This window comes from Benincasa hispida, chromosome 9 (assembly GCF_027475165.1).
Source record: "Benincasa hispida cultivar pf3 chromosome 9, pf3_genome.v1.1, whole genome shotgun sequence".
Lineage (NCBI taxonomy): Eukaryota > Viridiplantae > Streptophyta > Magnoliopsida > Cucurbitales > Cucurbitaceae > Benincasa > Benincasa hispida.
Genome location: NC_143486.1, coordinates 84,572,715 through 84,587,524, shown reverse-complemented (window position 1 = coordinate 84,587,524; position 14,810 = coordinate 84,572,715). Strand labels below are relative to the sequence as shown.

The window sequence follows — 14,810 nt, the reverse complement described above, 5'->3', positions numbered from 1 at the left end:
TCTTACAAAATTGAAATAGATGTGTAGATAGCATTAAGGAAAAAAAGAAAAAGAAAAAGAATTTATAATTGTTAATAACCAACCATAATGTAGGACCTAAATTAATGAAAAGAATTCACAAAATTTAATTTAATTACAAGTTAGAGATGAACCCTAGCTAGCTAAGAATTAATTATAATCTCCAACCCCAAAGTCCTTATATTTACCCTACAAACTCCTCTTCTCTTCTCCACATACAAAAATCCCTTCAAATAAACCATCACAAAAAAGAAAAAAGAAAAGAAAAAAACAACATAATGGCCACTCCCCATGAATCCCATTCCCAAGTTTCTCTTACAAAATTTCTCACTGTCTTTCCCAAAACCTTAAACCCTCCAAAACTTTTGGAGCTTTCAAATTTAGATAGGCAGTGTCCATTACATATGTACCTTATTTTCTTCTATAACCCTTCTTCTGTTTACTCAAACTCATCACTTGATTTAGTGTTCACCAAATTGAAGATAGGTCTAGAACAGACCTTGTCGATTTGGTTTCCAGCAGCCGGTCGGTTGGACCGAAACTCTACCGATGGCAAGCTGAATCTCCGGTGCGATAACCGCGGTGCAATTCTAGTTCAAGCAATCACAAATGTCAAGCTTTCAGAACTTGGAGATCTCTCAAATTACAATGAGTTCTTTGAGAACTTGGTTCATAAACCTGTTTTGAATGGCAATTTTTCTGAATTCCCTTTGGTTGTGGCTCAGGTGAGAGGCTTTCTTTTTATATACACTGAAAAATCATTGAAGAACCACAAAAGGGTTTTCTTTTTTCCCTTTTTTGGGAAAAGTGAATTAATCAACCATATGTGTGTTTGATTCTTGTTATTGTCAATTTTACCTTAAAATCATGGTTTTTTTTTTTTTTTTAACAAGACGTGGGATCACCGAAATATCTCAACTATATTGACACATCCGTAGTACCCTCATCACGTCTTGATTCTAAAAATGATAGCATTCCATCAAAGTATGATTATTATTGTTAAACAATGTGCTTAGGTTTTCCTGAAAAAGAGAAGAAATAAATGTTTTTTTTTTTCTAGATTTGAAACATGGGTTATTGAGAGAATTTGCTTAGTTTCATGAAAAAGAGATAAAGAAAGGATTTTTATTAATTAATTTATTTATGGGGATTTTATTGCATGGGACAAAGAAACAAAAGATCATAGAAAAGCTGTTTGGTTTAAGACAGTGCTTATGTCAAGGCTTTGTAGGGCAAAGAGACAATTAGCTTTTGATTAGACAATCAATACATTCTCTCACAGTCTGTAAAGTCCAATTAATTTTGTTCCTTAGCTTCTTCAACACTTTCATATCATAATTCAAATCTTGGCCATTCTTCTACGAAACAATACTCACACTTAAAAATTTATTTGAATTGATTTTTCAAGTGTTTAGATTTTTTTTTTTTAATTTCGAATAAATCTTTATTGTTGTTACAAGGTTAATTTAATTTCACTTTTGGTTCTTTGAATATTGCATTTATTTAATCTCTAGATAAAAATTAAAATTTTATATATAAACCTTCTAATCCTTGTGTGTATGTATTTGCATATATAAATATTTCCATTCTTAAAATTTAGAATTAGAGAAGTGAAAACCTTTAAAGGATTTTTTTTTTTTTTTAATATAGGAGTAATTAACTTAATTAGATGGGTAATTTTGCTTCAATCCTATCTATATAATTAATCTTTGAAGGATTAAATTTGTCAATTTGTATAATTTATAAATTTTAAACAATTCTTAGATGTACTACCTATATATTTTAAATAAATAAGAAAGAAAAGTTTATCAATCACAAACTATAAACTATAATTGGACAATTGTAAATTTGAGATACACTAAAATATTTTTCATAAAGTTTTTAATAAATCTCTTGCCCAATTACAAACAAATTTTATGCACTTAAGTTTAAAGTCACAAGAATCGAATTTAGATTTATTAGACATAATTGAAAACTTCTTATATATTTAGAATAATTTTAAATATTAAGGCTTTTTGTGTTGATAGCATGCCGTTTTTTATTTTTTGTTTTTGAAATGTATGTTTGTTTCTTTCTTACCCATTTAAAAATAAAAATAAGTTTTTGAAAACTTTTTTTTTAATTTTAAAAACTTGGGTTGGATTATTAAAAACATGAATAGAAAATAGATTGACAATAAAACATAAAAACTTAGATTGAATTAGTGTTGCAAACTTAATTTTCAAATACTAAATAGTTAGTGACTAAAAGGGGTCTTTACAAAATAAAATTTTAAAGTATAGAGAAACTAAATAAACACGATTTTTAAAAAGTACGGGGTCCAAATTTATAACGGAAATGAAATGATGCTATTTTTGTTTGTTAAAATCAAGTAGGTGACAAGATTTGGGTGTGGAGGATATGCCATAGGAACAGGAATAAGCCATTCATTATTTGATGGACCAGCTGCATACGACTTTCTAAGTGCATGGGCAGCAAACTCAGCCATTTTCAAGGACCATCAATATGGAGGTGAGTTATTGCATAGGATCATCAGCCCAATGCATGAGAGAGGGAGGCTTTTGACGGGTAGCGTTGCAAATCGATGTTCGAGGTCGGGGACGGGAACGGTGGCGGTGGCGATCGATCATTTGTATAAGTTGATAATGCAAAGTGCAATGGGGAATGAGGAGGAAGTGGGGAAGAAGGAATATGTTTGTAAAACATTTAGAGTGAATAGAGGGATGATTGAGAGGTTGAAGAAGAATGCTTTGGGGGAAAATGGTGTTGCTGCTGCCTTTGCTTGTTCTTCATTTGATGTTATTGCTGCTCATCTATGGAAGGTATACTCCTTTAACACCAACCCTTTTTACTTTTACATTCAAAATACCATTTTTGATCCTCATATTTTGAAGTTTGTTTAATTTAAGTCCTCGTAATTTAAATAAATCTTTATTTTTTAAAAAAATGATTAGATAATAATAATCATGCAATAAAATAAAATATGTGAATATGTTTTCAATTTTATAGTAAATACTATTAGAGATATCCACGGAGCGGGGTGGGGCTGGGGATGCCATTCTTCATCCCGTTCCCGCTCCCCATTTTATTTCCCACGGGATCAGGGCGGGGATTCCCATAGGGAATTTGCGAGGATCGGTTCCCCGCCGGAAATTTTTCCCCGTTACCTTTATGTAAGCAAATTTTAATTAAATAATTAACTTTATCACTAAATTTGTTTATTATGGTTAGTTTTATATGACAATTTAAATTTAAAGTTAAATTACTCAAATTTTGGCCTAAAAAAGCTAATTAATTTTTTAATAGAAAGAATTAAATATAAATCAAATTATTCATATATATAATCTAAATTTAAACATATTCATTATCTTTCCCGATAAATAATCAAATTTAGAATTTAAAGATAATATTTATATAATAATAATAACATAACATTAGATAACTATACTAAATAAATATGTAAAAGTTAATCGGGGCGGGGACGGGGAAACGGGGCGGGGGTGGAAAATGCATTCCCTGTCCCCGTCCCCATTTAGCTCATGGAAAAAAAAAATTTCCCACTCCCTCGCCCATTTCCTGCCGGGGAATCTCCGTCCCCGTGGGGAAATTAAACATCTCTAAATATAACTTTTTTTAAAAAAAAAAAAAATAAATAACAACAAACTAGCATTTGGGATTAAGTTCTAAGATTTATTAAAAGTATATAGACTGAAATTGGACATAAGAACCAAAATGATATTTTAACTTTATTTTTTATTAACATCGTCATTTTGGTTACTATATAAACTTCATGACTTCTACTTTAGAAAATATATTTTAAAATGTTCAAATTTAATCTCAGTGCTTTTCAATAAATCTTAAAAAGTTACATTACAAATTTAATCTTTATAGTTCGAAGAAGTTTAGAATTTAATCCTTGTGTATGATTTGATAAAAAATCTATAAATAGTATGTGATAGGTAAGGACTATTTATGAGAGTCATATCAAACAATAGATACTAAATTCTAATTATAAATTATAAGAACTAAATTTTAACTTTCTTCAAATTATAGGAATCAAATTTACAATATTACCCTCTTAAAATAGTTTTTATTGTTAATTTGTTATTGTTAACTTTAATTTTCAGACACATTTAATCTCCATTTAGCCTCTCCTCTATTTAACATTTGAAAAAAATATTCACATTATTGTATCTTTTCATGACTAATTTAAGATTTATTAAAAATATAACCGTTAAATTTATATACGTGTGAAATACAAAGATTAAAATGGAATGAAACCTAAAATTTATGGACCAAAATGATTTTTTAACAAACAATTGTTTTAATGAAAATATTCGAGTATTTTTTGTTACATTATCTTAAAATGTCATAATTACTTTATGACATGGAGAATTAACTTTGAAGGAATTATTTAGAAATGATTTTTAACAAATCTAATATTTTCCCAAAATGGTTTTATTTTCTTTCCTTGCCAGGTAAATTTAATACAAATCACATTTTTTATTTTAAAAAAATAAAATAAAATAAAACTTTAGAAACACATTTCTTTAGCATATTTGAAGTGAATTGATGGGTGTTTGCATTAGACTTTTTGGAAGAAAATTGAAGAAAGATAGGGATAATATTTTCCTAAGGAGTAGTTTTGTCTATATATTAGTTGAATACTTATGAATTTATGGATTTTAACTAAAATCCTGACAATTTTAGACTCTTTTTAACTAAAAAGGAAAATAATAATAATTACTCAGATTCTTTTTATGGAAAGTTGCCATTTTTATTCCTAGAATATTTGGCAAGATGCATTAATTTTCGACTTCATTCAATTAAACCTTAGATTTGGAATCATTTTTGCAGTATTTAGTTTAAACTTCACAATTCATTTGAAAAATTGTTGAGAAAAGATTGCTTGCAAATATTTACATTCAATGAATTATGAAATATAAGCCTAGTAAAAAGATGTTCAAAAATTGATAGTAAAGCTAGATTTTTGTTGCAAATATGTGAATATCAGTTTAGCTTTGTCGCAAAATTAGTGGTCAAATCATGTGCATTAGTTAAGATTAGCTTTGAACAAGACTTAATTTTTGTTAAGATTAGTGGGTTTGGGAGCTTTTCATTACTTTTTTGTTTTGTTTTTTGTTTTTGTTTTTTGTTTTTCGTTTTTGTTTTTTTTGTTTTTTCTGTTTTTTTTTTCTGTTTTTTTGTTTTTTTGTTTTTTTTGTTTTTTTGTTTTTTTGGTTAGAATTAGTGTGCAAATGTAATGGAGTTCAATTGAATGTAGATTAATTTGGTCCCTTTTTTTATGACATTGAAAGTTTGGGATGAAATTTTATTAATTCTGTAAATTTCTAAGATATTTTTAAAAAACATAATGAAAAGTAACATACTTTTCAAAATACTATTATTTTTTTTTTTTAGAAAAAAAAATCTATTAAGTGATATATTAAGAAACATTTCTTAGAGCGAGTTAAAATTATTTTTTTACAATCTAACAAATTAAACTTTAATTCCAACTCCATGCAAAAAAATGAAAGCATTATGATATTATTATTACCTGCTATTTTTTTTTTCTTTATTGTTAGTATTTTGTTGATTGAAAATACGAGGGTGTTTTTCTACATTTGAATTTGGGAATTATGATTGGGTTTCAATTATTTTGTTGATTGAATGATTTATTACTAATTTTCGAATAATTATAGAGGGTATTAATTAGGTTAAAGATTCAATAAAAATAAAAAATAAAAAATAAATAAAAAAAGTTTTTTTTCACATGTGGAGTAGAAGAATCGAAGCTCCAGCTATTTTCATCTAATATGTTGTTTTAATTCTAAAATTCTATAAAAATAATAATGATAAAAAAAAAAAAAAAAAAAAAAAGTTATTTTATGACTAGAAATGCTTCAGGCAAATTGATTGGAGATTTTTAAGCATTAGTTTGAAAGACATTGTTGTGTGTATAGGCAAGGACCAAGGCTTTGTCTGTGAGCAAAGAAAAGATGGTATGCTTACAATTTGCAGTGGACGCCAGGAACAAACTGATGCCTCCTCTGCCTAAAGGCTTCAGTGGCAACGCCTTTGTGCTTGCCTCAGTTGCCTTAACTGCAAAACAATTAGAGGAAGAAAGCTACAAAACAATAATCGAAATGATTCGAAACGCCAAGTCCCAAGTCGACAACGATTACATCAATGCATACCAACACGGCCTTGAAGGCCCTCAGGCTTCACTTCCTCCTCTCAAGGAACTCACTGTCGTATCAGATTGGACCAGAATGCCATTCCACAAAATTGAGTTCTTACATGGACAAGCTACCTATGCATCTCCATTGAAGCCACCGATCCTCGAGGTCGCTTACTTTCTGCAGAACCCCGCAGATAGCCAGGCGATCGATGTTCATGTCCCTTTGCTCGAGCATACTTTTGATGCTTTCTCTTCCTACTTCTTGACTAGGATGCAGTAAGCTTCAAAGTTACTCTTCTTATCCCTCTAGCAAGCTTCAAAGTTTGAATAGCATAAGGGTTTTGTTCATTACTGAACCAATGGTCAAAAAGTTCTAAGAAAAATGTCATTTCTGCATAGAATAAGAGTGAGGGCAAGCTTTTCTGGTCTAATCAGTGTCTAACATTCAGAGAGGTGTTGTAATAATTTCCATCTAATCTAAAATAGATATCATTCTGAAAGTCAACAAAAACGCAACCAATCAGACATAGTGTAGTGAAGCAAAATCATTACCCATATGAATTACAATGTACAATTGTTGGCCAACATCAATAGAATTAAACAGTTCATGGAATCAAAATGAAACGGAGGCTTCCTTGTGTATTTCTGCTCTTTCAAACAGAAAAACAGACTATGTAGGAAGCTAAATAAGAACATGGTCAGAGAGCTAAACCTGCAGGCACTAAATACATTAAAATCTGCTTGAGGCAAAACTAGATAACGCTGGCTGTCCGTTTCGAGGATTCTTTCTTTGCGTAGACTGGTTCACATGCAAGTTCCAATGGGATAATTATCACATCCAAAGTCTCCTTCCAATAATTTTCCATCATCTTGTTCCTGCATAGCATCAAAATTTGTTTGTAAGTGCCCACTGTATTGTTACAGAGAAGCAATGGTACATGAAAATAATATTGACAGTATACGTTTCAATCAACACGGGAAATGGAAAAGAAAAACGAATCTCTTACTATTAATATGGAAATGTACCCTTCCATGCAATTTTCACCCCATATGAGAGGCCAAGATTCCCATTTAACAGAACTTTCTCTCAGTTTCTAACTCACCCTACTCACAATTTTGTTACTATCTCTCCTTAAGCATGTGCCATTGAACAAAGGGTTGCTGGTTTTGTGAGAAATTTTTGGTTTTATCTTCTTCCCACTTCTGGAGTTTGAGTAATTAGTCGAAGTGTTGTATATATCTGGTAAGCGATTTGTGTCTAAAGAAGAGAAAATAGGGAAAAGCCTCAAGTGAGAGGTTAAAACAATAGCCAAAAGTATGGAAACAACTGCTCATCTCTAATTTAATTTTTTCCTCTTTTGATTTTTTCTTCTTTCCTTTGTACTTGAACTATAAGAGACTGGATTATTTGCAGAAGTCGGTTGCTCTAAATTGCATAATTTGTAAGATTTCTATGATTAAGGGAACGAACGACTGTTTTCCTTATATTAGACTATTATTGCATAAAAACAACAATCTTTTTCCTAGCACTTACGTATAATTTTCTCATAGAAACATTAAAGACAGTAAAATCTGAGAAATTGGATATTGAGGTTTCATATCCAATCGGAAGGAATACCAAGTTCACTAGACACAATCGCAACTCGCAAAAGGGGAAAGAAATTGCTGGATACGCGGGAAAAGAGTTATCACTCTTTCTCCCTTTCAGCACCAGCACAACTAAGCCTTGAAGACAAAAGTTTAGTGACTGAAGCCTAAAAACACTCCGTAAAACACTAACAAGACAAAAAGAAAAGATGTTACCTGTTTCATCATGGCACATGCTATGTCTTCCAAGGAGCCGCAGTTACTTGATGAAAATCTGGATTGCATCTTTTGCTGATGATCATACAGGTAACCTTGTTTCAACATGAGTGATGTCTCCATGGTTGATTTTTTGAATTGATCATGTTCCACCATTGCATGATCAAGAACATTTGCCTGACCATTCACGTTAAAATCCTTGCCACCAGAGAAGATTGTGTTCTGATTTTCCAAATGGTTGGGCAACGTCTCTGCAGCACCATTCACTGGTATCAAAGAATTTGATGAGCTACAGGCCACAGTTGTGTGGTAATAGGCATCCTCTTTATGATCATTCCAATCCTGAACAGGAACCTTTGAGATCATTTGATCATATCTGTTGCTAGTTGTGGCTACTTGACGTTGAGAATCCATTCTTGAATGATGGGTCTGCGTAGATATTGAAGTAATAGAAGAAATGTCAGAAAGACAATTTCCTACATGCAATGCACTGGTAGTATTGTCTCTCAACTGACTATGGAAGGAAGTAGCAACATTAGAAAGGTTGCTAGATGGAATTGTATTCAAGTGCACCCTAGATGAATGAACAGCAGTAGACCAATTGTCGCCGGTGCATCTAACATTATCTAGTGAAGGACGTGAGCTATCTGAATTTGAAGATACTACCGAAATGGAAGATTGAGTTCCAAATTTTCTACCACCATTCACTTCATGATGCTGGACTTCTGAAATCAAGGGATCGTTAGTTAATCCCAAAAGTGGATTACTCAAAGTACCGGCAGATATATTTGCATTTGGGAGGCCAATGGAAGCAGGAAATACTGTTCTCTCATCAAAAGCGGAAGAGAGATTGTCCATATGGGTCCCATGCTTAACATGTTGTAGTTGATCAAGTTCTGATTGCTCAGGCATTCCCCGGAAGATATTCCCACTGCGGTTTCCAGAAAGCATGATTGGCTGAAATGTAGACTGATCATTGCTTGAATTGTTCAAATTACCCAGTTGGACTGTTCCAGGGGAAGAAAGGCCATGCATACCCATACAAGCAGGAGTATTCAATCGACCGAGCATCCCGGTGGTTGGGATAGATCGATAAGCAGTGTTCGGAAACTGTGGAGGTCCAGTCAAAGAATGGAAATTCCCAATTCCGCTAAGGGAACCAATTCTCAAATAAGAAGGATCCGCGCTGCTCAATGCAGTCACCATGTTAGCTTGCTGGTTTGCCACACAGCTGATCCTCTTTAGATAAAGCCTGTATTTCTGTGACCCATAGAACTAAATTTAGGCTTCTAAAAGTAATCCTGACATCGATAATTAAATCATCGGACAATTTACCTGGAGATGGCTAGCTACATTTTCTCTTGTGAGCTTTTCGACATTCATCAAGTCCAAAATCTTTTTAGGCACTGCCTCTGTATCCCAAAAAGAGACAGACAGAGAAAGAACTATTAGGGAAAGAAATCAACATAACTATAAACCGATGTACAATTTAATAAAAATCACATGCTGAAGTTAACTAATGGTTATCAAGATGCATCGGTTGTGTCTTGTCAATACAATATCCTGAAGCTAAAAATATCAGATAATGATTGAGGAAGGGGCCAATTCAGTAATCCCATTCTCATTCTCTCGTAGAACAGTTGGGAGTATTGATTCAAGAAATTTTTTTAGCTATTAACATTTTGTTATGAACGAAGAACCCCCTTTACCCCAAAAGAGAGAGAGAGAAGATGAGAACTCACTGTCTATGCCCAACTGGTTAACCGCATTTACAAACTTCCTATGCAGCTCCACAGACCAAACAACACGAGGCTTCTTCTGGGTTGATGAGTCATCATTATCTTGTCCATTATAGTCTTGGTCATCATCTTCATTATAGTTCTGGTCCTTCCTTTTCTTATTAAATTTCCCATTTGGATCTGCAGCTTCTTCGCCATTCTCAGAATCAGGCCTGTCCTGATTGCCAGAATTCATTCTGTCCTTTGGATCAAATTTCTTTCTCCTTATTACATGCTGCCAAATGTTCTTTAGCTCCTCAATGCGAACAGGTTTCAACAAGTAATCACATGCTCCATGAGTAATTCCTTTCATCACAAGTTTGGGATCTCCATTTGCAGAAAGCACTAAGAATACATTGACAGATCAAATTGAAACAAAACAACAGATCAATATCCTGCAGTTTTACCTTAAATTCGAAAATAGAACTAAAGAATAAAAGTACAAAAAATAGCAAGAGAACTTCACACATTTCTCTAAAGTAGCCGAACTTCAAAATCTAACTCTGATCAACTTGGAAATTTTTAAATTTCATTATTAATGTGTATCCAAAATAGACCTTCAACATTTCGATTGAAAAGCTTCCAGGTATGGAAATAGGGGAAAGGCGTCAAGATGAAGTTTAGTAGGGGAGTTCAAGACTTACTAATAACAGGCAGGTCCATCTCCAGCCCAACAAGCTCCAGCAGCTTAAATCCATCCATGTCAGGCATGTGGACATCACTGATAACCACATCAAACTTGTTCTTGTTTTCTCTCAGCAACTTGAGTGCCATAACAGCCTGATTAGTTGTAGTGACTGCAACATCCAACGAAAACAATTAACTTGCATTTGATCAAGTCTTACAAACATAAATACATCATTCAACCTATAGACCAAGAAAGGAAAAAACCCAGAAATATTCCAGACTTGGTAGGTCAGAAGAAATGAGATTTTGATGAGCATTGAATCTACAACACTAAGATTCAGAAACTAGACAATCCCATCTAAAGAAATGGTATATACCAGTCAGATTTCTTTGAGAAAAGTTTCCAAAAAAATATGCAGCATGTATAAATGCAACCAAGACATAAACATCCCAGAACCTAAAAGAGTATTCGAGTATGTGATGATTCTCAATTATTAGACTGAATGTAGAGAATTTAAGAACCAACCTCATGGAACACATTAAAGGAAGATCAAACTATAGGATAATATTATAAAAGTGTGTTGGAATAAGAAGGGAATCCAAAACTTCAAATTAAAGTTCAAAATCAACCTTATTCCGTTGCCTTCAATCAAGTCAACGGATCGAATAACTAGTTAAATTTGACAACCCAAAAAGTAGCAGAGTAAAGATCTCACCAGAATGAACAGTAAAAATCAAAATGGAGAGGCACAATCTTCACAAACAGAGACATTAAACAGGGAAGTAGAACAGAACAAGGAGGAAAAGAAGGGCGAAAACAGAGGAGGAGGGCATACCATGATACTGGCATCGACGAAGCAAAGTCTCCAAGATCAAAAGACAAGTGGGATCGTCGTCAACAGCGAGAACACGCATTCCAGTGGGAAATTGGTCAATTGGGTCATCGAGTCTAGGCTCAACCGTCATGGTTTAAAGTTCAAAGAGGCAAGAAGTTGGATTGGGGGAAGGATTTGGATGAGATTGGGGAGACCCAGATGAAAAAAAAGAGGAGAAAGGGGGATTTGAGTGAGATTAAGAGATGGGATTGAAATAGAGTAATTAAGGAAGTTCTGTGAAGGGAAAAGAGAGCGAGGGAGAGAAATCTCAATGGAAATTGGAATCTGAAATTATTATTATCGACGGACAGGGAAGAGGGAGCAGAGGCAGAGGAGAGGGGGAGTGTATGTAGAGAGAGTTTGCTGAAAATGGAACCTCTCGCTTTCACTCTGCTTTCAAAGCGGATGCGAAAAGAAATGGAATTTCGTTTCTGCGATTTGGAATTCCGGCGCGTGTCTTATACGCCGACTAGGGGTTGACCCAGCTAAACATTGGTGTCTTTTTTTATTTCTTTTTTTTTTTTTGTTCCATTAAAATTATTCCTTTTTTTTTCTTTTTTAACATTCTTTTATCTTACAAGATTGAGGGAATTATACGTATATACCATTTTTGTATTCATATTTTAAATTTTATACTATTTTTAGTCACCATGTCTTTAATTGTCCAATTTTAATCCAATAAAATAAATCTTAAATTTAATCTCTCAAAGTTAATTTTTATTGAAATTGATTCAATAATAATAATAATTTTCATACTAAAAATTCAATATATGAATATGTTTTTAAAATCTATAGTAAAAATGCTATAGATAACCAATCTTTTAAAAAAAAAATTAACTACAAACTTGTGTTAGAGCCTAAATTTAAGATTTATTGAAAGTATAACTAAAATTGAACAATTGAAAACTAATGATTAAAATTGAATAAATTTCAAAATATATAGACCAAAATAATATTTTAACTTTTATATATATATATATATATATATATATATATATATATATATATATTTAGTCTTTTCACTTTAATTGATAATGACTTGGTTCTCTTATAGTTTTAGATTTATAACAATTTAGTTTATAAACTTTAGTTAGTGATGATTTAATTCTTGTATTTTATAATTTGTGATGATTTAGTTTCTATCGTGAAAACTTTTATGAATTTAAAATATATATATACATGTAGATCGATAAGTTGATTTGAGATCGATTTTTTTATTAACTATAAATAATAAAATTGACACATTAATGCTCATGGACTAAAAGTACTATTTTTTAACCTAATTTCAAAATCTAAATAACTTGAACCAAAAAGATTAAGATTGAAGCATGGTCTAAAAGGTCGAAAGTTAAAACTTTACTTGCAAAGTTATAGTGTTTTTTATCTTGAAAATAATGAGTCAAGCTAATATTTTGTTGTGAATCTACACGTTAAATAATCATGCATTGTAAACTTTTTCTAATGGTCTGAAATTTGAATCTCCATTCTTTTTTTAAAAGTAAAACTCCACCTTCCCTAATCTTATTTGAACTCGAAAGAAAAATAAAAATAAAAATAAACGGTGTCTATCATCTATGTCAAAGTATTTGTCAAACAAATAAATTAAAATTAAAATTAATAGTAAGAATTAAATTAGTTATTTATTCAAAATTTATTAGATATTAAAACAAAATATTTAAGCAAAAATAGAATCAGCTTCCAACTTTAAGACCAAAATAAACTTTGAATTAAAAAGTTTTCTTTTAATTGTATAAAAATAAGAACAATAAAAACATAAGCCAAACAATGAGGCTACAAATAGACATCACACTAAGTGTGTTTGATATATATTTTCAAATGTTTAATTTTAAGTTTTGAAAGAAATTGAAATGTTATAAATATTTAAATAAATGAAAAATATTTTTTTTTCTCAAATGCTTCCTTTTGGATTGTGTTTCTAGTCGTAGGAAGTAATTTTGAAAAAAATTTAACTTCCTTTATCGTTTGGTAAATCAAATTATTAAATAATCTAAAAAAATCACTTTTAAAATTATAACTTACATATGATAGTTAATAATAGTAGTTTTTAGGTTTAGCTTTTCTAAATATCTGCTAATTTCTTAACTATCTAAATAAATATACTATAATAATATTATTTCATATTAATATTTTTTTGTATCTATGTATTTTTAAATTTTAATTGATTCATTTTTTAAAATAATTATTTTATAAAACTTTTATCAAATGTTTAGAGACATAATTGGTTGAAACTCAAATCATATAAAATTTTTAAAAATATAAATTATTATTAATATGAAAATAATTAAAGTAATAAGTCATTCATATAATTAATTTATCTAATACTGTAGCTAATTTTTAATTTAAAAATAAAATTTATCAAATTCTATTTTACTTATTTTCCCATTTAATTTTTAAAAATAAAAAAATTAATTATTTTAAAAACTACGTCAAATACAGAACAGACTTCAATTCCTTTTAAAACCGTGGGAAGAAAAACCGTTTTATTTGCAGATTCCCAAATAAGGAATAACGAATAAGATTCCTAGAGGCTAGGATCATGTGCGGTCGGGAGCACAGAAAGCCTTTGCAAGACACGCGTCAATCCTCATTGCCATTGATCTTGATGCAGTTCAAAAGAAAACAAAATTCAGAATTAATTAAGAAAAAAAATTAAGCTTTTAGCAGCTTTATCTTTTATAAAGTGAGAAAGGGATGCTTTTGAGATCAAAGTTTGAGTAATTTTCAAGGGGTAAATGTGTATTGGAAAACCCAACTTAAGTGTGCATTTTGACTCTCTAAGACCAAGAAATCATGTCTCATTCCTTGTTAACTTAAAAAAAAAAACATAAAAATCAAACCCTAACTATTTTTAAATTTAATATGTGTTAAATTTGATTTCATATCGAATTTGATTAATTTGCGATTTTTAATCAAATTCACCTTTTTTTTACTTTAAGCTAAAAAACTGACCAATTCATTCTTTAAGAAATACGAAGTTAGGATATTTTGCATTTCTAATTACTATTAGTTTTGGAAACAAAGTGATGGGTTGTTTGTTTCACTGAGTTGCTTTTTGATGAGTTGAACATCAATTGAATCGGGTGAAAAGGAAATGATGTTATGTTAAAGTTTGTATACTTTATAATGCAATTTATTAAAAGAATAAGGGCAATTGTAAAAACTACCTTTAAAGTATAGTGGTAGTTGTAGTTATCCTTAAATCGTACTTATATAAATGTTAAAATTTGGTCAAATTGGATCTTCGAAATTACGTAATTGTATAAATTGTAACATTTATATAAGTTTGAGAGTTCAATTTTTATCTACAAAACTTTGAGGGTATAATTGCAACTACCACCATATTTTATGGGTGATTTTTGTAATTTGTCCAAAGAATTATAATAGTGCCCGTTAATAATACAAAGATTATTAGATATATACAAACCTTTTAACATAAAGTTTTGAATTTTGTGGTGATTTAAAATTAGTATATTTGAATATGAGAACATAGGATTACATTGTTTCCTT

General features: G+C 30.8%; 2 protein-coding genes across 3 annotated transcripts; one reads left to right on the top strand and one right to left on the bottom strand.

Annotated features, from left to right (window-relative positions):
- The first annotated feature begins 168 nt into the window (after positions 1 to 168).
- Positions 169 to 6,630, top strand: LOC120086110 (HXXXD-type acyl-transferase family protein). Its single transcript, XM_039042556.2, has 3 exons — positions 169 to 743; positions 2,394 to 2,840; positions 5,982 to 6,630. The coding sequence occupies exons 1-3, from the start codon at positions 297 to 299 to the stop codon at positions 6,477 to 6,479; spliced, it is 1,392 nt and encodes a 463-aa protein (XP_038898484.1). The 5' UTR covers positions 169 to 296; the 3' UTR covers positions 6,480 to 6,630.
- Positions 5,823 to 11,715, bottom strand: LOC120086109 (two-component response regulator ARR12-like). Of its 2 annotated transcripts, XR_005484155.2 has the most exons (7): positions 11,244 to 11,715; positions 10,425 to 10,577; positions 9,745 to 10,125; positions 9,338 to 9,414; positions 8,003 to 9,262; positions 6,912 to 7,075; positions 5,823 to 6,513 (listed from the first exon to the last, which is right to left on the bottom strand). XR_005484155.2 is itself a non-coding variant. In XM_039042555.2 (6 exons), exons 1-6 carry the CDS (start codon positions 11,371 to 11,373, stop codon positions 7,004 to 7,006), a joined length of 2,073 nt encoding a protein of 690 aa, XP_038898483.1. In that variant the 5' UTR covers positions 11,374 to 11,715; the 3' UTR covers positions 6,732 to 7,003. The 2 variants fall into 2 exon arrangements, 1 of the variants encoding a protein (XP_038898483.1); XM_039042555.2 differs by lacking the exon at positions 5,823 to 6,513 and having other exon boundaries at positions 6,732 to 7,075.
- Between the last annotated feature and the right edge of the window lie 3,095 nt (positions 11,716 to 14,810).